The 21,882-nt window shown below is 42.6% G+C and overlaps 1 protein-coding gene across 1 annotated transcript in view; it reads left to right on the forward strand.

Moving 5' to 3' along the window:
- The first annotated feature begins 6,504 nt into the window (after positions 1-6,504).
- The window catches only part of PRMT3 (protein arginine methyltransferase 3), a 59,522-nt gene continuing 44,144 nt past the window's right edge, over positions 6,505-21,882 (forward strand). Inside the window, exons 1-8 of the mRNA XM_083754386.1 lie at positions 6,505-7,199; positions 7,288-7,417; positions 8,573-8,655; positions 9,519-9,568; positions 10,618-10,720; positions 11,038-11,191; positions 14,651-14,780; positions 20,604-20,669. Of these exons, the coding sequence (XP_083610512.1) occupies positions 7,172-7,199; positions 7,288-7,417; positions 8,573-8,655; positions 9,519-9,568; positions 10,618-10,720; positions 11,038-11,191; positions 14,651-14,780; positions 20,604-20,669 (744 nt within the window). The 5' untranslated portion in view covers positions 6,505-7,171. The remainder of the gene's footprint in view (positions 7,200-7,287; positions 7,418-8,572; positions 8,656-9,518; positions 9,569-10,617; positions 10,721-11,037; positions 11,192-14,650; positions 14,781-20,603; positions 20,670-21,882) is intronic.

Raw genomic sequence — 21,882 nt, forward strand, 5'->3', positions numbered from 1 at the left:
CCTGAAGGAACATCTCCACCACCATCACTCAGCCCAGACACTGAGCTCCTCCAAGGGTCTTCTGTTGGTTCCCTCACTGCAATAAGCGAAGTAACAGGAAACCAAGCAGAGGGCCTTCTCGGTAGTGGCACCCTCCCTGTGGAATGTCCTCCCTTCAGATGTCAAGGAGATAAAGAATTACACAACTTTTAGAAAACATCGGAAGGCAGCCCTGTATTGGGAAGTTTTTAATGTTTGATGCTTTATTACGTTTTATATATTCTGTAAGCCACCCAAAGTGGCTTAGGACACCCAGCCAGATGGGTGGGCTAGAAAGAATAAAATTGTTGTTGTTGTTGTTGCTGCTGCTGCTGGTGGTGGTGGTGGTTGGCTTGAAAACTAGTTGTGCCTTGTGCAGCTCTAACTGCTTTGCATTTAACATGTGCCTCAGAGCACAAGGAAGCAGGTGGAAAGAATGGAAAGAACTGTGCTGTGCAGGGACTGACCACAAATTGCAGGGAAGTGTGCCTAAAAGAAGCTGCCAGTGGATAAGCTGCATCTCTACTAGAAGTACTCATAGCACTGGGTAGATACCCATGTTCCCATAAGACCACAGACTTGAAAAAAGATTATTTAGGCTGCAATTCAAACCTCCCACTACCCACTGCTAGTGGGGCTTTGTGGAATAGAGGGGTCACCACCACATCTGCAGTCCTGCTGTGAACAGTGGCCAGGGAAGTTGAGTGCAGGAAGACTGTAGCACCAACCAGGCCTAATGCTGTCACACAACAGCAATGACACCAGCTTGAGATCCAAAGGACCCTGGGCTCACCCAGCCCTGCCTCCAGAATGCCCCGTGTTTGGGATTTCCACTGTCTACCAAGAAGCTCAGTGGGTGGAAACAGGAGTGCCACACTGATGAGAAGCCAGCCTAGCAGAGAGAGCTGTGTGGAAGGACATCTCCACCCAGTTCAACCCCCCTCCAGTCCAGGACAAGGGGGTTTGGATTTCTCTACCTGGCTGCAATCCAAGACTCACTTGTTTCAGAGAAAGCCCCAATGAAGTCAATGGGAGTTACTTCTGAGCAGACATGTACAAGATTGCACCACTGACACAAGTATCTGGCCTAAACTAGTTTTGGATTATATCCTGTTTGTTTATACAGCTTCCTGTTACAATGTACATGAGCTCAGGTTTTATGCACTGCTCAACTTTGCCTTAGTGTTTCTCCTTCTAACATTGAAAAAGAACTACGGTAGTAGCCAGATAATTTGCTGCCCCTGAAAACTGTCCTGAAGTAAGCAACATATGAAATTGCCTCCTACTACCCAGCTAAAAGTTTCTAAAAGTTTTTGGACCCTTCCAAACCACTCCAAACTCTACCTGGAGACATTTTGTTTTCAGAGCATGTTCTCCACCACTGAACTATGGACCACCCCTGGCCATTGATGATGCCGTTATTCTAAATCTCTTTTTTTACATAATTTACCCTGTGACATTGAAGAGTTCTGGAGTAATCTCTCATGTTCACCTTGCTCCATTTATTGGTTTGTGCATTGGTTAAGTATAGTCAATATTTGAATATAGTTGATGTTTGAGTTCACTGTTTCTAACTATGTATTTTTTACACCTCCACATATAAAACTTGTTTTCAAAATGAATCTATAGTATAACAGACTTGCCATTTGCATTAATGGTAAGGATCATTTTGATGCTTCAGACCCCTTTAAGATAAATATGGAACTTTTCTCCAATTAGAAAGCCTTGCAAATAGAATCCTACTGTGCTGGCACTTGAAAAGACAGTGAGTTTGTATCAAAAGCCCTCCTTGCATTTGTTAAATCTTTGCTCCCATATCATGATATTCTATCTTCAAAGAAGTTACTTTTTCTGGTGCTCATTGGCAAAATGCAGCAATAAAGGGCAGCCTACCTTTCGTATTTGAAGCTTTCCTTTCCAGCTACAATGATCTGGGCATCACATGGTGAGGAAAGAGAACAGAGGAAATAAACCAGCAGAAATTTAGCATCTTAAAAGAACAAATGTTTATAATCAGTTTGAGTGCTCAGTGGATTTGTGAAATTGTTTGGGATTAACAGGCTATTGATAGCTCATAAAACAATATTTAGCTTTGTCTGGGGAACAGCAGTGGAGAAAGGTGTGGGCACCTTGTCAAACGGGACCCATTGAGGAAGGATGATGGGTTAAGTGTGGGGGTCGACGTGGCAGCGTGGGTGCCCATTCTTCAAGGAGAGCTTGTCAGTTGTTAGTAAGACTAATGAAAAGAAGGACGCCAGCATCTGATGGCTGGGGTAGTATTGATGCAAGTTAGCTGACTAATCAGATTGAAAAAGTCCCATGGTATTTATGTCACTTTAATTTGCCTCAAACAATTGAAGACGACAGCACTCTATTAAGGAAAGCTTGATCCAGAACTAAAGCTAAATAAATTAGGGTCTCAGTTTAATCAAATTATCCTTTTACTGGCCTTGGATTAACTCAGAAAGACAGCGTCGGTCTAGGGACTTTTGATTGGCTGGCTAATTTTTAAGAAGCCAATATGAAGAATGAGAGATTTTGCACACAACTACTACATATAATACTTCTAACAGTCCCCTCCTTTTTCTTTTAAAAACTGGAAATAATGCATGTGTAAAGAGAATTAGTATTTTTGTAAGGAAGAGAGAGGCTTCAGCTTTTTCTAAAGTATAATTTGCTTGAATTAATTCAATTTAGTTGAATTAAATAAGCTTAAACTATAGCTTTCCCCACTTTTTGTAAGGAGCTGTTGCTTTCCCATTAAGGCAACAGGAATTCATCAAAGCAATATAAAATGTATCCAGACTGCCACAATCCCAAGACTGTAACAAAAGTCTGGTAAAACTTTCTCTTCTCTTTACAGAAGGCTCTTTTACATTTAAAATGTAGTATGATTAAGAAAACAAAAAGTAACCACAAGAGATCAAAACTAAATGTTGTTGGTGTTTTCATAGTTCCTTTTACTGTAAGTTTTGCTTTAACATGATCAATTCATTCTGGGTTTTAAGAGCCATGCTTGCTAGATACTACAGTGACAGTGCAATCCTATACATCTCTAGTCAGAACTACCCTCCACTGAGATCCATGGGTCCTGCACTCATTTAAATTTATATAGGGTTGCAGTTCAATCCATCATTTATATAGAGTTCACTATCTGAGATATTCTTTCTATGCCCATATGCCTATATAACACACTACAATATTCAAGAGACAGGGAAGAAAAGTCTCAAAGTAGCAATAAAGGTTAGATGTGAATTCCTCCACAGTCAACCACAGGGCAATGGATAGCACCTATAATTAGACATTAAAACTAACTCAAAATGCTAAAACAAGTTAATAACTGCACACCTCCAAAAATATATATTGCACCATGAATATGAATTTGGAATACTATAGCAAACAACAAAACATTTGGCACAACTAATCAACTGCAAAAGAGAACCCAATCAATCTACACTTGTCTTCCCAGCACTACAGAACCAGTATCCACTAGGAACTTGATTATCACTGTTGTAACTGGTGCTTCACTCCCGCCCCCAGCAAGTAATGGAAGAAAAATTATTGACTAGCAGGGGTGAGTGACATTTCAGAATAGGATCCAGGCACCTTCTCCATTCTTCCTTCAACCTCTCCCTTCCCAAAGAGATGGGAGTGCAATGTACTCAAATGCACACAACTATCGTGATTCTCCCATTTCCTCTCTGTGATTAATATGAACTCTGTGCTGGTTTGAAACATAGGTAAATTCCTAGAATGTAATTGTGTATGGGGTGTTAGGAGAGGGGTAGTACGTCTAGCAGCAACAAACCCTGTGATGACAATGGCAGGATAACCACATTCTTGCATACTTGCAACACAATCCTCAACTGGACAGGCCACCCCCTTCAGCAATAGGGGTCACTGTTTGGTAGTACGCAATGGGTTAGCTGTCAGATTCTAGAGCTCCCTATTGGTGGCTCTTAGATAATTCCAAAAATACAGTCCATTAAATACAATTCATCCATAAAGCAGTAACATTGCTACATACTGGGTATTTCAGCAGTTGAACGTACAGCTTTATGGCAATGCTGCAGTGTAGTGCTTACACGACTGTGAATAAAAGGTGGCTGGGCTCATCGTCCCGGGGTTTGGGGTGGGGGGAGGTGACAAAACTGATTTCCAATAAGTGCCCTCCCCTTATATCCATTACAAGTCCTTGAGTCTGTACTCTGAATAGTGACACCAGGGACCTAGAAGGTGCAGGGCTTTTCAGTCCAACCCCTGTACAGACTCATCAGGGCTGACCTTAAGGCAATTGGAACAACTGGGCCAAATTGGGCCCTGCGGGCCGCTTTTAAGAAACCCTCCACACTAGGGCAATCTAGATGTGAACTGAGGCCCTATGAAAAAAAAACTAAAGTTGGGCCCCACTTCTTCAAATTGGGCCCCCACTGGCAAGCCCTGAGTCTCATAGTTGCTGGGCCTGAGTTTCCCTGCCCTCACATGAAGTATTGGGTTTGCAATTTTGGGAGAGGGGAGGTTGCCTGCTAGGGAGTGGGCAGGTTGGCGGGCCCCCCTAGATTTAGTGGCCCTAGGATTCAGCCTACTTAGTCTATACATAAATTTGGCACCGGCTATATCCTATACAGGAACAGGACAGTCTTAACCGTTGGAACTAGGGGTGCACAGCACCAGGGTGCCAGGCTTTGAGGGACACCAGGCCGAGAGTCCGGGGCCGAGCATTGGATTCTGGGGAAGAGCCGCTGACAGTCAAGCGGAACAGAGCCTGTCAGAGCATTGCAGGCTCTTCTGCTGCAGGCAGCTTTTCTCCAGACTCTAACGCTCGCCCCCAAACTCGCACCAATCCACAGCAGCAGAAGAGCCCATGGTGCTCCAACAGACTCGGCTCCGCTCGGCTGTTGGCTCTTGCCCCAACTGCACGGCAGCTAACTGTTTTGGTGCCACGCCCAGAGCGCCATGTAATGTTGTGGTGGGATCTGCCGCACATCAACATCACCGAAGGCAGCAACAAAACCCAACGAATAGGAGCACACGAATCCTGTCCAGAGATGTTGCCTCCGATGCCACTTGCATTCCCCATCGTTCTGCACTGGCACCCCACGTTGGATGGCGCTGGGAGCATGCGCCAACAGCAGAAGAGCCAGCAAAGGAACCCGCAGCTTGGCGCATGCAACAGGATGCGTTGCACAGTGGCCATGATGTTACTGTTGTTTTTGCAGAGTCTTTTACGCAGTGGAATAATGAGCAGTACGTGCCACATACTCTACATTACTTTATTTACACTTCAAAGCTGAGAGATTACATACATGCATCTTGCTTCTGCTGCGAGCAGAGAAGCATCCTCTCTCTTCGGAAACACAGAGAGAACTGAGAAAAACAGGAAACCAGTGTACGTCACATCCAGTCTCCGTTTCCCGTGGGAAGCCCAACAGTACGCTGACTGTGGAATGTAAACTGTCTCGTGACAAGCACTTCGCTGCACAGTGAAGGAAGCAGAAACCAACAGTTACACGGTGCTACGGGTGATGTGCACGCAGCCAAAACAATTAACCGCCATGTGGGGGGGAGGCAGCGGGTGGACAGCACAGCGACTGTGTGTGACATTTTGTCCCCCCCCAGCATGGAACCTGCACCCTTCGTATGACCCTGTGCGTGGGGTGCTGGCACCCCTTTTGGTTGGCACTGTGAGTCCCTGTGTCCCACAACCGTTCTAAAGGTAAACAACTATTTCCTTTTAAAGAAGCCAACGACTTTGGGGTCCCCCTCCTCTAAAGAAAGGTCAACAACTATGGGCAACCTAGGGGCGCCGGATGGATCTTTGCACCCCGGCGCTGCATATGCTTAACAGTCCTGTGAATGAGCTCAGTAGAAGGCAGTTCTCTCCTCCTGTTCTACTTATCGAGTGTCTCTTTTTTTCCTCTTTACAGACTGTAGTTTCAAGGATTGGACTGGGGCAATGACAAGAAGATCGTCACCTTCACTTGAGTTGACTGTGTGCTATAAGCCTGGTCTCATACTGCTGGGTCTTCCATTTTAGAGTGTACATTCAAGAAGGGGGGGGGAGGGAAAGTGCCCTGCTGCAGGAATTCCTTTCCTCTTCTTAGATGGCATTTTTGAGGGACAGTGCCATCCTGTTTCGTCACCAGATATGAATGGGAAGGTGCCGCCCCAACTCAAGCATCTCTTTTTACATATATATTTATTTATTTTATTTTACAAATATAGAATTAGAACAATCCAAATTACATATCCCTATTTAGAGATTTCTCCAAATCTCTGGACTTCCCACCTTCCCCTCCATGGATCCTATTGTCCACCTTTTAAACATTTTCTTTCAATTCATTATGTTTCTAGTTTTGCTGTGCGCCACAAACCAATCTTAAAGCACCAAACATGTCATACGAACCAGCACTGCAGATTAACACTGATTAATTAACCACAGCTGTCAACGTTTCCCTTTTTTAAAGAGAAATTCCCTTATTTGGAATAGGATTCCTCGCAAGAAAAAGGAAAAGTTGACAGCTATGTTATTAACAGCAACAGAAAACCCAAAGGTATTTGTTTCTGATACACAGTTTTAAAATGAAGTCGTAGTATATTTATATAGAGTATATAAGGGATTTCTTTTGTCACGTTTACCAGACGAAAAGCCGACGTCGTTCATTGGACGAGCTCTTTCAAGTCGCTGTTTGCGGTTCAATGTTAATTAACCGCAAGCTAGTTAAAGGCTTGGAGCGGGGAAATCGTTCATTAAACCTCTAAATTTTAGCAATTTATGCGTAAGATTGGCCGCCTCAGGCCTTCCTTTCAACGGTCATCTCTCTCGTCGTGGACTTAAACCATGGAAACAGCCCCCCTCCGCTGCCCGCCTGACTTCATAATCCTCAAGAGTTAGGGATGCAGGGCAGTTTATCGGCGCCTCCCCTCACATCCCGCCGCGGGTACAAAACGAAGCAAACACTCGCGCACTTATCAAGTTTGGCTCACTAGGCCCGCCGTAGACCCCCCTTTCCTCCCCCCGCTTCGCACACGCCCCGCCTTCTAGCTGCCGGAAGCGCCAAGCCGGAAGTTTGGGTGCTCTCTGTAGCCACACGTGCTCCAGTCCGCCTCGCGGGGAAGAGGGGCGGAGTTCCAAGGACCCTCCTGGCCGGCCATGAGCTCCCGGGCAGCTGTGGTGATTGGTAGGTTCCTTTTTTCCTCCGTCCGAAGGTTCCGGCGGGGCTGAACCTCCAAGCCCCGCGGCTCATCCCTCTTCTCGTTTCATCGCAGGCGAGATGCAGGCAGGGGATGGTCCGGACAGCGAGCCTTGCTCGTCTGACGACGGCGGCAGCGACGGCGCCTGGGAGGAAGACGACGAGTCGAAGGCGCCCGCGCTGGCCTCGTGCCTCTTCTGCGACAGGTTCGGTTCCGTTTGCCTCGTGCCCCCGGGTCGGAGGGGAGTCTCCACCCCGACAAGCCTCTCAGCTCTTGCTTTGATCTCAGCAGTGGCTCCATCAGCTCCCGTCGCCTAGTATATCTGCATCTTTTTCTCATACCCTTCCCCTGCATTAGTGGAGCCCGCCCGCAGCAGCAGCAGCTTCCAACAACAGTAATTATATAGGATGCGGAGCAAGCTGCCCTTACACTGACTCGGACCATTGTCAGCTTTGTCCGCACTGATTGGCAGCAGCTCTCCAGGGGTTTCGTGCAGGAGTCGTTCCCCCAGCCCTGCCTGGAGATCCATTGGGTGGAATCCAGGATCTTGTGCCACGGAGCGACATCCCTTGCAAATCCAAATAGTTGTTAAACTGGCAAGCAAGACGACATCTTACAAAATGCCTTCAGCTCCCAAAGATATAATAGATGTCAAAGCATTCTGTTGTATTTTTTTAAGCCGCCCCCCCTTTTTAGTAGAGAGGTGCTGGTGCTGTCTAAGTCAGTACAAAAGAATCCAAGGAGTGCAAAGTTCTAAGTTATATACTTGTTGCTATAATGTGGATGGGAGGCTGAAGTTGTTGGGGATGATGGGAGTTACACTGCAGTAACATCTGAAGGGGCACAGGTACTTCCATCCCTGATATAAAGGCAAACTGGTCAGCTTCTCTGTTCACTTTCATGTTAACTGCCACCATTATAACTCTCTAATGACTTCCACAAAGTTGGATGGGTTTGTGCAGGGGAATAGCTGTTTAACAGTAAAAATGGGAATAATGATTACTCTGGGAAGGGTTTGTCAAGCAAGAGAGGAGCACAGGCAGCAGCCAGCTGCTGAACTGTATTGTTCTTAAATGCCATTAGTTTCCATCCATCTCTCCTTGCTTTTTTCCTGTTAATTTTTTAAGTTTTTACTGCAATACAATAATATGTTTCCAGTTTCTATTCAACATTTATTATTCACTTTTATACTCCTGGGCGCAATCTACTGATAATTGCCCAAACCACTATCTACTCAGCTAGATTTTTTTTCACTTTTCGGGAGCTTGTAGTTTGTTTTCTATTGCTGTCAAAGTCATATTTTAAAAGCTTAACATAACATATGAACAATTTCTGCAACATTTGAACTGTGTTTTCCAAGATTTTTCAGTTCAGCTGAAGATGCTTTTTGCCATTGTACATCGGATCATGGGTTCAATATTGGAAATCTGGCTCATAAATACAGTAAGTTTATTTCTGCATTTTGCTGCAAGTTTACATTTTACAAATTGATGAATGAGTATTAACCTGTGAAATAAAACTCAGATTTCAGAGCACTGGGAAACGATTTTACGTATACTTTAAGTGTCTTTAGTTAAACTGTTTTAAGTGCGTGTATGAATGTCTTATTGTGTTCTGTTTCAGTATGATTTAAATAATTCTATCCAGTGAAGCAGAAAGAGAGAATAAGCGAAGCTGAATAGCATTATTTGAAGCTTCTTAATCTACATAAAAGATTGGTTCATTAGCACTACAGTATAAGTTGCCAAACACAGAAACATGCAAAATCTACCATGTTGGGTGTGACAAGCAAGATTGTTGGTGTTAGACACTCAACAGATCTTGGAGGCTAAAGATAAGCAGTCTACAGTTCCATGTACATGAATGGGTGTGTCATCAAGTCTATGTGGATTAGCTCTGTATACATACTGGAACTTTTGAGCCTGAGAAAGATGTCTGGATCTGGACTACAAGAAAATTGCTTAATACTATAGTAAATGGTATCTGTGAGCTATGAAATACTTTTTGTGTGGTGGCAAACTGCCTGCTATTACAACAGAAAACACTCAAATGTATTGTAAGTGTGAGCCAGTAAGAGAGATGGCATATTCTTGGCAGTCTTCTATAGGGTGATATTAAAAAAAAACAGACTAGAGGTCATAATAGGGTGATATTAAAAAAAAACAGACTAGAGGTCATAATATGGAATAAAATAGTTCAGCAGAAAAAAACAACCATGTCTGAATTCCAGTGGTAAATAGATTAAAATGTTGACTGACTTTTCAGCTTGACCAAACATGCTACTTGTTTTCCTCTCTCTTTTCTAGAACTCGATTTCTATGGTTACATCAAGCTAGTGAACTTTATTAGGCTGGAAGTAAGTTACCAAGTATTATCTGACTAAAGTTATACTATGCTATGTCTCTTCAGCGGGTGGCGCTGTGGGTTAAACCACAGAGCCTAGGACTTCCCGATCAGAAGGTCGGCGGTTCAAATCCCCGCAATGGGGTGAGCTCCCGTTGCTTGGTCCCTGCTCCTGCCAACCTAGCAGTTCAAAAGCACGGCAAAGTGCAAGTAGATAAATAGGTACCACTCCGGCAGGGAAGGTAAACGGTGTTTCCGTGCGCTGCTCTGGTTTGCCAGAAGCGGCTTAGTCATGCTGGCCACATGACCCGGAAGCTGTACGCCGGCTCCCTCAGCCAATAAAGCGAGATGAGCGCCGCAACCCCAGAGTCGGTCACGACTGGACCTAATGGTCAGGGGTCACCTTTACCTTTACCTTTATGTCTCTTCAAAGCCATGCTAGTCAGCATTGGTTTAAAGTTTAGTAATAGGTTTATGAGGAAAACGGTGCACTTTTTTCTAAACATGCAATTACTATCCATTGTTTTCATTCTTACAATTTGTCTAGTTAAATTTGTACATGTAAAATATATTGAGGCTGCAGATTTGGGTATGGTAAGATGTGCAATTGGGAGAGAGAAAGGTTCTGTTCAGAATGTAGAATGTATGGCAAATGTGTATCATATATACTTTTTTTGTCATTTTATGCTACTGGTAGGGCTTGAATACAATTTTAAGAACCCTCAAGGACAGCAGATTCTGATGTCAATTTCCACATATCCCCTTATTCCTGCTGTAGGTCTTCCCTCACCAAAATGGGGGGCACCATTTTGGGATCTACCTCAGGTGGGTGCCAAAATGGATTGGGCTGGTCTAGCGTACAAATAGCAAGAAAGATTCATCATTTTGGAACAGTACAGTTACTTGCCCAAGCTCTCAGTTAATACTTGTTAGAGTTAAGGTCTGATACCAGGCTTTTTCATTATTTTCCTTCTGTGGTGACCATAAGGATATTTTTACAACATTAAGCATAGTTTAAACATGTTAAGAACGTTATACAGAATATTCATTTTTTTATTTCAGAAACCAACTGTAGAGTATTTTAGTTCAATCAGTACCCCTTTTCCTTGGGAGGAAGAGAAATATCTGAAGCCTGTCCTGGAAGATGACCTCTTACTCCAGTTTGGTAGGGTTCTTTTTAATTTTAAATGTGTATACTTATAGATGATGAAAATGTGCAACTTTATATACTGATGGTTTAAAGGGCGGATATATTCTAGGCGAAGAAAAACCTCTCATATCTTCAGATGAACACAGATGGCATTCTATGTTTAGATTGAGCACCTTAGAGGAAAGATGGGATATAAATAGACTTACAAAATGTAGTAATAAATATAGTCTTATTGGCGTACAGAACAAGCCATGCAGTTATTTGGATCCCAAACACTCAGTAACTCTTAATATTTGCACACTGTGTGATAAATTCTCTTGGTTCATTTCCAGATATAGAAGATCTCCTTGACTCCACTGACATCTTTTGTTCTAATGGACTAACTGAGACTTCGTCTCCCATTGAGCGTTTGAAACATGCAGAGCACAAAGCAAAGCTGGCAGAAGCAGCATTGGCCAGAGCCCAAGAAGATCTTCAAAAAATGAGGTATTAGCCAGAGAGCCTTTTACTCTAGTATCTATTAGACTGAAGCATCTTTTAGTGCTTAGGCCACTAGAAACTCAGCAGGATGATGCTTCATCTGAATGGATTAGAAAGAGGTTAGTACGTTCCTTATGAAATTCAGATATATGTGTTGACAGAGAGACCGAATCTCCGGCTAAGTTGTTGGCAAGCAGGATTCTGCAAACAAATAATACAGCTGCCATTCCTATTCCACAGTGTAGGGATGTCACAGACATGGCAGTTCCTGCAGTACTCTTTCTATTTTGAAAGTTAAAATTTCTTATAAATGGGGGATTTGGAAGTAATGTTTGGCGCTTGCTGTTAGAGAAGAAGAAGAAGGCGAGTGAAAGCGCTTGCGCGAAATTAAAATTAAAATATAAATAAATAAATGAGGGATTTACACATCATGTTTCCTGAGGTGTTATGTAGAGGGGAAAGATGCATTTTACTTTATTTTTAGTTTTTAAAAGATCTACCTCTCTTGTTTATCCAAGGAGAGCCAAGGCAGCTAAGATAAAGTAGAAGAAATGGAGCAACAGGTATAATCCCTAAAAGCCGATTCAGCAAAATTAACACAAGTACGGAAATACCTTTTTTGTAGAAAAAGACCAGGCCTTCACCTGCTGCCTGAAGCAGTATAGTGATGGGGCCTGATAGATTTTATTGGCAAGGTGTTCCATAGGGTAGGAGCCACAACAGTCCCTACCTTTAGCTGGCCTACCAGCCTTGTCTTCCAAGTTTGAGGGATTTGCAGCAGGACCCCAGATGACAATTGGTACATGCGGGAACGAACATACAGAAGGCAGTTCCCAAGTTGTTACGGGGTTTAAAAATTTAGACTAGTGCTTTTAACTAAGCCTATAGCAATGGCATGATAGAATCAAAACACCTAGCTCATGCCAGCATTTTGACTTTTGTGATTTTTGCAGTAATTTAAGTGCCAAATGCTTTTTCAAGAATAGCCTCGCATAGACTGTCAGAATTACATGTGTCTAAACTGCCGGTCACTAGAGCATGAATGATGAAGGCAAAGCCTGTTTTGTCTGGAAGGACTATACCTGGCACAGCAGCCAAAGCATGAAAAAGAACACCCTTAGTAACCAACACCATGTGTAACAAATGTGAGATCTGGATTGAGGAATACCTCCCTATCTTCCAACTATGCATACCTGGTCATTCAGAGAAAAAACTTCATGCAAAATTGGCTGTGAACTCAGTCCTGAGTCACACAGTCAACCTACAAATAGTTCTGTTTTGTCTGCATTAAGTTTCAGTTTCTTTGCAGCCTATCCAGTCCTTCAGAGTTACAGCACAATTCAGCCTTTCAGCTCCCTCCCTAGGATCAGATGAAAATGAGAGGGCGAGCTGGGTGTATGCTGAGGCCTTTGTAACCCAAATCTCTGGATTTGTCACACCAGGCCCGCCAGACAGATTCCTTACTCTACTGGCAAACTGGAGTCCAAGTCAAAATGGATATGAACAATTTTATCTGCAAAGTTCTTCACAAACAGATCACAGTGGGCTTCCATGGCTTGTAACTTTCTGAGGACCATGATGTGAAAGGCTCTCCTAGATGGCACTGAGCAAGATCAACCAGGCACCATAAACATAGCTCGTCAGTAAGCCAAGGAACTTTTGGGAATCATTCGTGGGGGGGAAAGGCCTTAGGAGCACCTGCGTTAATCCGTGGAGCACCGAAGTGATCAGGCAATCAGCAGAATGGCCAGCTATGTGAGTTAGAAAATCCCTCAGAGGCATCAGAAATCCCTTTCAATCCATCAGTCTCTAGGGGTTGACCATTTTAATTGGCCTCCCACCTCTGTGGTTAACCAGATTCTAAACCAGCATGTCTACTTTACACCACTGGAAGAAGCTGTTTAAAAACGTTCTACTTGAAACTCCAAAATTAAGTGTTTTGATGAGGTATTTCCTAGTGAAAGGTGTAGTTGCTGTTCCTACAATCTATGGTTTCAATTCATAATGCACTGATCACAGCTACTCTAGTCTCCTCTTCAACTTATTGCCCCCTTCTCTTGCAAAAAGCCTGGAACTTAATGGAGAAATTAATTCTACAAAGTAATTATATTCACCAACACAGAGGAATTGTTGGAGATTTAGAGCTCCACTGGCAGACTTTATACACATATATAGGGAATATCTGATCATTTAGAACACATCCCAGAATCTAATCAGGAAAAGTAGTAGATATTTATTATTTCCACAACCTAAAAATGTTCTATTAGGCTATTTAAAACCTTTCATTTTAGGCATTGATTTGGAAGTGGTAGCAGATCTTCTCACTGCTTTCAGATTTGTTCAGCAAATAAATTGGGGGGCAAGGGGAGTATTGCCACATCAGGTTCAGAATGGCTTTACAGAATCTGGACTGCTGCAGTAACGTCTAAACGTATTATAGAAAAATGAACAATGAAAAAGCAAATAAGCATTTAGAGTGATGGACTGTTCATCCCTAAAATGTGGACCTTCTCTCTCTCTCTCTACAGAGAGGGAGGTCCATGGATGGTGAATGAGAATCACTTTTACACGCCTTCACGTGGTGGGCATGGAAATGGCCACCATACTGTCATTAGTTCTCCAGTGGTGGTGACAGCAAAAAGGTGTTTTGGAGTAGATCGGGGGGCATTGGGGACCCCAAGCCCTCCCGTGTTCTTTGGATCCAATGACCTCGGGCAACATTCTCTTGGGGTGTGGGTATGCCAGTCCAGTCCCCTTGCCATCATCTGCTGTAGCTGCATAAAACCAGCAGGGCTTTGAATTTGGCACTTTTTCTGCTGCAGATCCTTTGTCCCCTGCTGCTGTAGGATTGCGCTGTTAAAGTGAGTGAGCTGTTCTTCCAGCTGCATACTACAGTCACTTTGAAAACATGGTACTTTTTATGGCTGCCTTTTCTTTTCCTATAGCCGATTGCTTGTCCTTGAAAGATCATTTTCTGTTTTATTGCTAATTATTTTCAATTATACGTAATAAGGACATCTTGTACTATACCATTTGGGTAATTGGGGGATCTGTATCCCTGGCTTCTCTGCTTGTTTGCCTGCATTTTAAGAACACCTTCAAAAGTGCATCCTCCTTGGTATAGTTGTGGCTTTTAAGGTTAACGATAGCATCTACTTTAAATGGCTTGATGTGGAAGGCTTTTTATCTTGAAGGTATCTTGTGAAAATAGCAAGTCAGGATTCCAAATCATGAGTTCTAGGGAATCTGAAACGTGGAAAAATACTGAGGCTAGCACGCAAAGAGAATACAAATTTTGTACGCTGCGGCATCCTGCACAGCAGCCAGCAGGGGGAGCTTCAGCATGCTTCAGATCCACGATAGCCCCATGAAACGTGCATGCTTTCTCTCTTCACACACCCTCCCCGCATTCCTTTTTATGGTCTCCTTAACGTGTCTCAAGGGTCTGTTCCAAATTGATTACAGACAATTTGCCCAGGATTTCGTGATGAACACAGAAGTCAGAAGTGGCGCCATTGCGGACCTAAAAGAGGATGAGGAAGATGGTTACTTCAGCTCATATGGCCACTACGGGATCCATGAAGAGATGATAAAGGTCAGCAAACCAGTAGAAGCATGTCTTTCTCGCCATAAAGATGGAAGCCATGGGGCTTTGTCCATAAGTACACTGCAGCATAGTTAGCTGCATTTTTAACCCTGACAGTACTTCCTGGGTGTTGCTCTGTTGAAAGCAAAGGTAAAAAAATAAAATTGAAAACTCACAATAAAAGCATGAAGGGGGAAACACTATGGAAGAATAAGCACCCAGGCTCAAGATGCAAAGGGACATGCACAGTCTAGCCTTCCTTTACCCTGTCCAGAAAGCCACTCGTAAAGGGTTGTAGATTCCCTGCAGAGGGATGCAGTGCCGCACCAAAACAATTTGGCCAGGAATGAAAACGGTCAATTCTGTTTATCTCCATAATGGAAGATACTTTGGATATAATTACTTTCGGCTCATTTGGATATGGTAGATCCTGGTGGCTATAAAAGTAGGTGGTTGAAACAGAAAAATGAAAGTACTGCTGGCCTGAAATGTACTTTGTTCATGAGAACAATCCATAACTTTGTCAGAAATGTTTTTGTTCAAGAGATTTAAAAACAACAACCCGTGTGTGTTATATCACTGTTATCAGAATTTTATTTCGTGGGGGTTTTACAATAAGATCCAACAACATATCTATTCTATATAATTGTAATGTAGAAAAATCCACGTAGGATTAGGTAGCAGGCGAAACTTGTGGGATGTAACCCACTGACACCAGTCAAGTACAACATTCCTTGTTTTTCTAGAGTGGACATTCAAGGGAATTTTTGGTCCAGCCAGTCGAAACTTCCTGTTCCTCCCGGCCTGGAGCGCCCTTCCTTGCATGTGACTAGTGGGTGGCCGTGACCTTTCCAGACCTGGTAAAAGGCCAAGGCATGCTGCCAATCTCTCTCCTCTTTTCCATCTTCCTTTTGTCCTGCAAACTTCCTGGACTGCTAACTGCAGTCATTAGGTCAACCCACATATGGGGTAAACCTGTTTGTATATGCTTGTAACTTTAAGCCTTAAGCCTGCCTTCAGGGATCACACTGCTCTGCCTGATCGTGAGTAAACTTTCATTTTATTGCTTATGAACAAGACTGTGGTGTCTTTATTCTTTTAGGAGGGATTCAAGGGGTCTTACCAGGAAATTAGAACACATTTCAGTCTGGACAAGCCAGATTGAATTGCGTATTGTCTTAAGAAACTTGCGTGAGTTTGCAACTACTTTTCTGCTCTTTAAAGGGGAATGCACTCTGCTAAGTAAAGGAACTTGCTAGCGCAAGTTAGGAAGGATATTAATAAACAATATATTCTCTCCTGCCACCCTGAACATTCCCACAAAACTGAAAGCACTTAGAAGAAGAAGAAGAGTTTTGGATTTGATATCCCGCTTTATCACTACCTGAAGGAGTCTCAAAGCGGCTAACAATCTCCTTTCCCTTCCTCCCCCACAACAAACACTCTGTGAGGTGAGTGGGGCTGAGAGACTTCAGAGAAGTGTGACTAGCCCAAGGTCACACAGCAGTTGCATGTGGAGGAGCGGAAATGCGAACCTGGTTCACCAGATTACGAGTCAACCACTACACCACACTGGCTCACAGACTTAACATGCTAGGTTTTGTTAAGTCACTGGAACTCTAGATTCTGATCTATGTTATTCTTTGCTCTTATACTACTCAGTTGTTACAATTGAAGATATTCCACCTCTTCCTTCTGGGTCTTGTAGAACCCTGCTTACACAATTCATTTATGTGCAGGGCCTATTGTAGGTTTAGATCTTCAATATATACGAAAAAGATTGGGGTAGTGGAACCTGTCATTCTCTAGGTGCTGTTGAACTCGATCTTCCATCACTCCCAGTCAACATTGCCCGTGGTCAGGGGTGATGAGGAGTGCAGAGCAGCAACATCTGGAGGACCCAGGTTCCCGGCTTATTATTGTAGATCAAGGAATGCTTGAAAGCAAGTTAGCATATGATCAACATTCCAGAAGTCTGAGCTGAGGTTGTCATCTGTATGTGGATGACCTGCAGCTCTTTTTCATCTGTCAGTACCAAGACAGTAGAAGAAGCCCTGAGCAGATGTTTTGGGCACCTTGGAGATAGATGGTGGTAAACAAATGTACAAGACAAAGACAACATGGGTCAAGAAATCTGCTGATCTGGGTGGTAGAACAGAAATGATTCTGGACAGGCTTGCAGTCCTCCTAAAGGGCTAACTTCCATAACCTGGAAGGCTATTGGATACACCACCTGCACTCACATGCCCAAGCCTTAAGGCTGGCATCAGAGGCCCCAATATCAGATCCATCGGCGAGAGCTGCTAGGCTGGCCCTGCAACTCTGGAATATCCTTCCTGAGAAACATGTTCAGTACCCTTACTTGCAAGTCTTTGGAAGAGCTCTGAAGTCCTACAGTAGTAGCTCGGGTTAAGAACTTAATTCATTCCGGAGGTCCGTTCTTAACCTGAGGTACCACTTTAGCTAAAGGGGCCTCCTGCTGCTGCTGCCGTGCAATTTCTGTTCTCATCCTGAAGCAAAGTTCTTAACCCGAGGTACTATTTCTGGGTCAGCAGAGTCTGTAACCTGAGGTACCACTGTATTTATTACAGTCTGCATATAGATAACTTTATGTTGCCATCTTTTAAAAACTGTTCAGTTTGGTGTTGAAGTATTAATCTGTTGGTTTATCTGATGGTTATTTTTGCTACTTCTGTTTTGTTTATTATGTTTTAGTGTTTTGCAATCTTACTGGATTTTTTTAATATAATACCTCAAAAACTGCCTCTCCCCATATAAACGTGCCTAGACTCTATGGTCATCCTCTGAGGCTGTTCTTCATGTGACTCCTCCATGTGAGGTCCAATAACACGGGAACTGGCCTTTTTTGCAGTGCTCCCCATTTTTGGAATGCTGTTCCCAGAGAGGTACACCTGGTGCTTTCATTATATATCATGTGCCAGGCAAAAATGTTTCTCTTCAACCAGGCCTTTGGCTGATTAATATTTTACGTGTGTAGGGGAAGGGGAAGCTATTGTTTTTGTTTTAATTACTTGTGTTTTTATCTTGTGAACAACCCTGAAATCTTTTGATAAAATGCAGTATATAAATCTAATAAATAATATGCAAACCGCTTTACGAAGATGACTTAGCCTAAAAGGCGATTCAAAATAGCCATTCTATATAGCCCTTTATATAGCTTCTGAGGACTGAACATAGGATCTTTTTCATGCAAAGCATGTGGTATGCCATTCAGCTACAGCCTTTCATGTGCAATTAAGGGGTGATTAAGCTCCACATGGTCTCAGATGCGTTAATTTAGATGTGTTAACTCAGTGTTAATTTTTTATATATATCTTGGAGGGGAAAGCAGGATTAAATGTTTATACATGCCTTTTCCATTGTTGGGGAGGGCGGACTTGTTAACACTGGATTTGTCAGACTATCGTTTATATGTTTGAAATGGAAAATATTGTTTATGTTTCAAGCACTTCCATATTTGTTCTGCACAAGGACCCGGGTTTGCCAGTTTTTTTTGCTGTTGCAGCATTGCAAATAGTCTGTTTTTCTACTTGAATTTGGGCTTTAACATATATAATGGATTCCCTGTCTTTCCCCCTCCCCCTTTTTACTCTGTAGAAATATTATTCCTACACAGAAGCAGAGGGGGCAGTGGTTGATGGAGGGGGGAAAGAGGAGTTAACAGTGCCCCAAAATAAATGACTAGAGGTTTCCTGAGCAGCCGTGCATGTAGTGAAGACAGCAGTTGGAAATCTATTGATTAAGTTCAGGTAGCAAAAAGTAGTGAGGGTGGAAGTCTGAGAGGTTCACAGTTGACTGCTCTTGTGACAGACAAAGAGAATTTTAATCTTAGGCAGTCTCACGTAATAGAGCATCAAAGTAGTGGACGCAAATAAATAAATAGCTCCTAATCCTCAAAAATGAGCATTAAAAGAGACCCAAATGAATCACTTCATTTCAGATGTTTGCAGTAAACAATACTGAAATGCTGTTTGTTTTGTTTTGTTTTGTTTTGCGTTGTTTATAACTTGCACCTTCCACCCAAGTTGAATCCTCAAGATGTCTTGCAATCAGTGATGCGAAACAATAATTAAACAACAATTTGAAATTGGCAAGGACCATAACTAAGTGGCATAGCTTAGTTATGGGACAGTTTGCACACAGTATACCTGGCTTCTGCAGGTTGGACTGGGAAAATGTCTTACCCAGTCCTTGAGGAGCTGCTGCCAGGCAGCATAGACTCTTGAACTAGATTGCCTTATACCAGGTCAGGCAACTGGTCAATTTTCCAGCAATAGTATAAAGTAAATAGCATCAAGAACACCACAAAGTGCTATAAAATGCACATTCAACCATTCAACCAGGGTTCTTTTTACTTGCTATCTGCATATGTCCAGTGAGATAGATATCATAGGGCAGCAAGTTCCATAAACCTTGCACTGCTGATGGGAAGGACCAATCCCACGTTTCCATTCTCTGCATCTCACATGGCACAGAGATGCATAGCATGGCCTTTCCTGATGGATGCAGCTCTTGACAACACCTGGGTTCATGCAAGAGGTGGTCCTTTTAGATCTCTAAAGCCCTGAATAGGGTGTTGGGAACCTGTGGCTCTCCAGATGTTGCAGAACTACAACTTCCATGAGCTCTAGCAACTGTGGCCAATGGTCATGTTAAAATCTTTATAAACAACCATTTCATGTTGCATTCTCAAATTCTTATTTTTAAATTTACAGAAGCTTACAGATATGGTAGTCTAGCTCTAGTTGTTATTTTGCTTTTACAAACGCAAGCTCTGGAATATTGGTTGCTGCAGAGAATTGTACTTTCAGCGTTTTAGCATTGCATCTAGTGCTGCAGTGTCCAATTTGTATGCAAGCAAAGGTTCTTGCCTTTTTTTAGCTGTTCTCTGCGCACTTTATACTCCCTTCTCTTCTTTTTTTGACCGCTGTCATAAGGAGCTAAAAATAAAAACCTTTGCTTGGCTGATTGGTTCTCTAGCCATTCGCAGGGATAGCAAAGCATATGGCTTGCTGGCAGTCTTTTTCCCTGCCTACGCATATTAAAAGGAGTGATGTTAGTTGGTTGCAGAGACAAGCTACATAGCCAGATCACGTACCGATGTACTACATCAATTCAGGTGCGCGAACTGGAAAAACACCAGTATATCTCTAGTCACGCTTAGTGGGCACTGGAGCCTTTTTCTGAGCTTGGCATTTTGTAGAGTGAATTGCACAGCTTCTGAGATTCACTTGGCTATGTACCTTTCTTGGTTTATATGCATTTGCTGAAAATAAGATTTCTCCTAGAATAGCATGCTTTGCTACCTAGAGCTGACCAGTGGCCTTATTTACAAATAGAAGCAGTATATTACTTTTCTTGTTTAATATGACTTCAATCATTCATACCCCAGGTACTAATATTCAATAAGATTTGTGTTGGACTGCACTCAAGAAGCAATGTGCTTGATTCCTGGTACGGTGCTTTAAAAACAGGGGGAAGATATATATATGAACCATACATTAAATATTTCCTTATGAGTAAAAGGGACGGGTTATATCTTGGAACAACAAAACTTCAGTATTTCATTTATACCCACTAACTTTGCCAATGTTGCCATAATAGGCTAGTCATGAATTTGCTACTTCCTGATTATTATTTTTTTTAAAAGGACCGTTAAACATGTCTCTGCTTAGAAAATTCCAAAACTTGGTTTGTTTGTTTTTTAAAAATGGAATACGGTAGGGAACATTGGAAAGGTGACAAAAGCATTTTATTCCACTGTAGTAAACTGTAAATGTGCTCTGAACAAATCTTTTTTATTTTAAACAGGATAAAGTACGCACAGAAAGCTATCGTGACTTCATATATCAAAACGCCCACATCTTTAGAGATAAGGTAAGTGGGCCAGCTTTAAAGCTCTTAATGTTCTTGCGGTATGGGACTCTCTGCGGTAATAAAAGCCTCTTGGATTGTATTCTTTCTAGAATTGGGAGACTGATGGTTTGACAGGGCTTTGATTCAATGTACTTGGGTTCTATTACACAGAGAGTATTATTATACTGCTGGAGGGTGCAGAGCACTGATAAGAGAAATTGCTGATCAGCATTGTCATTGTTCAGTGTGCTGTCTTTGAGTGTTCATTAATTATGATGGCATCGTTTTGTTAAACCTTTCCTCGTCTACTGTTTTTTAAGTGGCATCTGAAATAGGCCACATATCCACTTATTTACAGTAAATCAAGGTAATTTCTAAAATGTATCTTGCATGATAAAGGCGTCATGGCCATCCCTAAGGAATTGGGTTCTGGAAATAGTTCAGATTCCATTGTTTTCTTGTGACTGATACCCACATAAATTAGGCTTTCCTGGGCAGTGTATAAAAATCTATTGTTGCTGTTATCTGTCTTTGCTGGGAACTGTATTCTGCTGTTATATGGTGCTACCAAGGAACAAGGATAAGTGCATGAAAGAGAAGAATGCTCTAAATACATGGCACAATCTGTTCCCCCTAAACACATACAGCAGGGACCCACTGCTGGGCCTTTTCCATTGTCTCCTTCATTGGCCCTTGGCAGAGCATATATAATGTCAGTGCATTGTGACGTGCCCTCATTGAAAGGCCTGTCCATATATTCCATACAGATACATGTTGGCACTACACTTCTATGCCCCAGTTAAAATACGTTAAAGAACAGATTCCTGATTTTTTTTTTATAATGCAAGTTAATTTATTTGGGAACATTTCAACAACATATTTATTCTGCGTTCACAGTTTTTGCCTGGCCTTGTTAAGCAACTAGTCCTTGAATGGGGAGCAGTGTGTTGTCCCCAATCTTGTGCTTTGCCTCTTTGAGAAGTCCGCTCCTGTCCTCTGCCTTGGAGCTGGAGAGGGAGCAAGGTTCATCCCCATAGTTGTGTGAATTTCTAGGGACCATCTGTGTTTACTTCTCCAACTACAAGCATTTTAATTTTGCCAATGTTGGAAAACTGACAGAAGGAAGTAAGCAGACCAGTTCCAGCAGCCACCCATTCTACTTTATCTGCCACTTCCATAGTTAAAAAAAATATACTGAGTAAGTTTCACGTGAATTAAGAAACATAGAAGTAGC

This window comes from Podarcis gaigeae, assembly GCF_964106915.1.
Source record: "Podarcis gaigeae genome assembly, chromosome: 1".
Taxonomy (NCBI): domain Eukaryota; kingdom Metazoa; phylum Chordata; class Lepidosauria; order Squamata; family Lacertidae; genus Podarcis; species Podarcis gaigeae.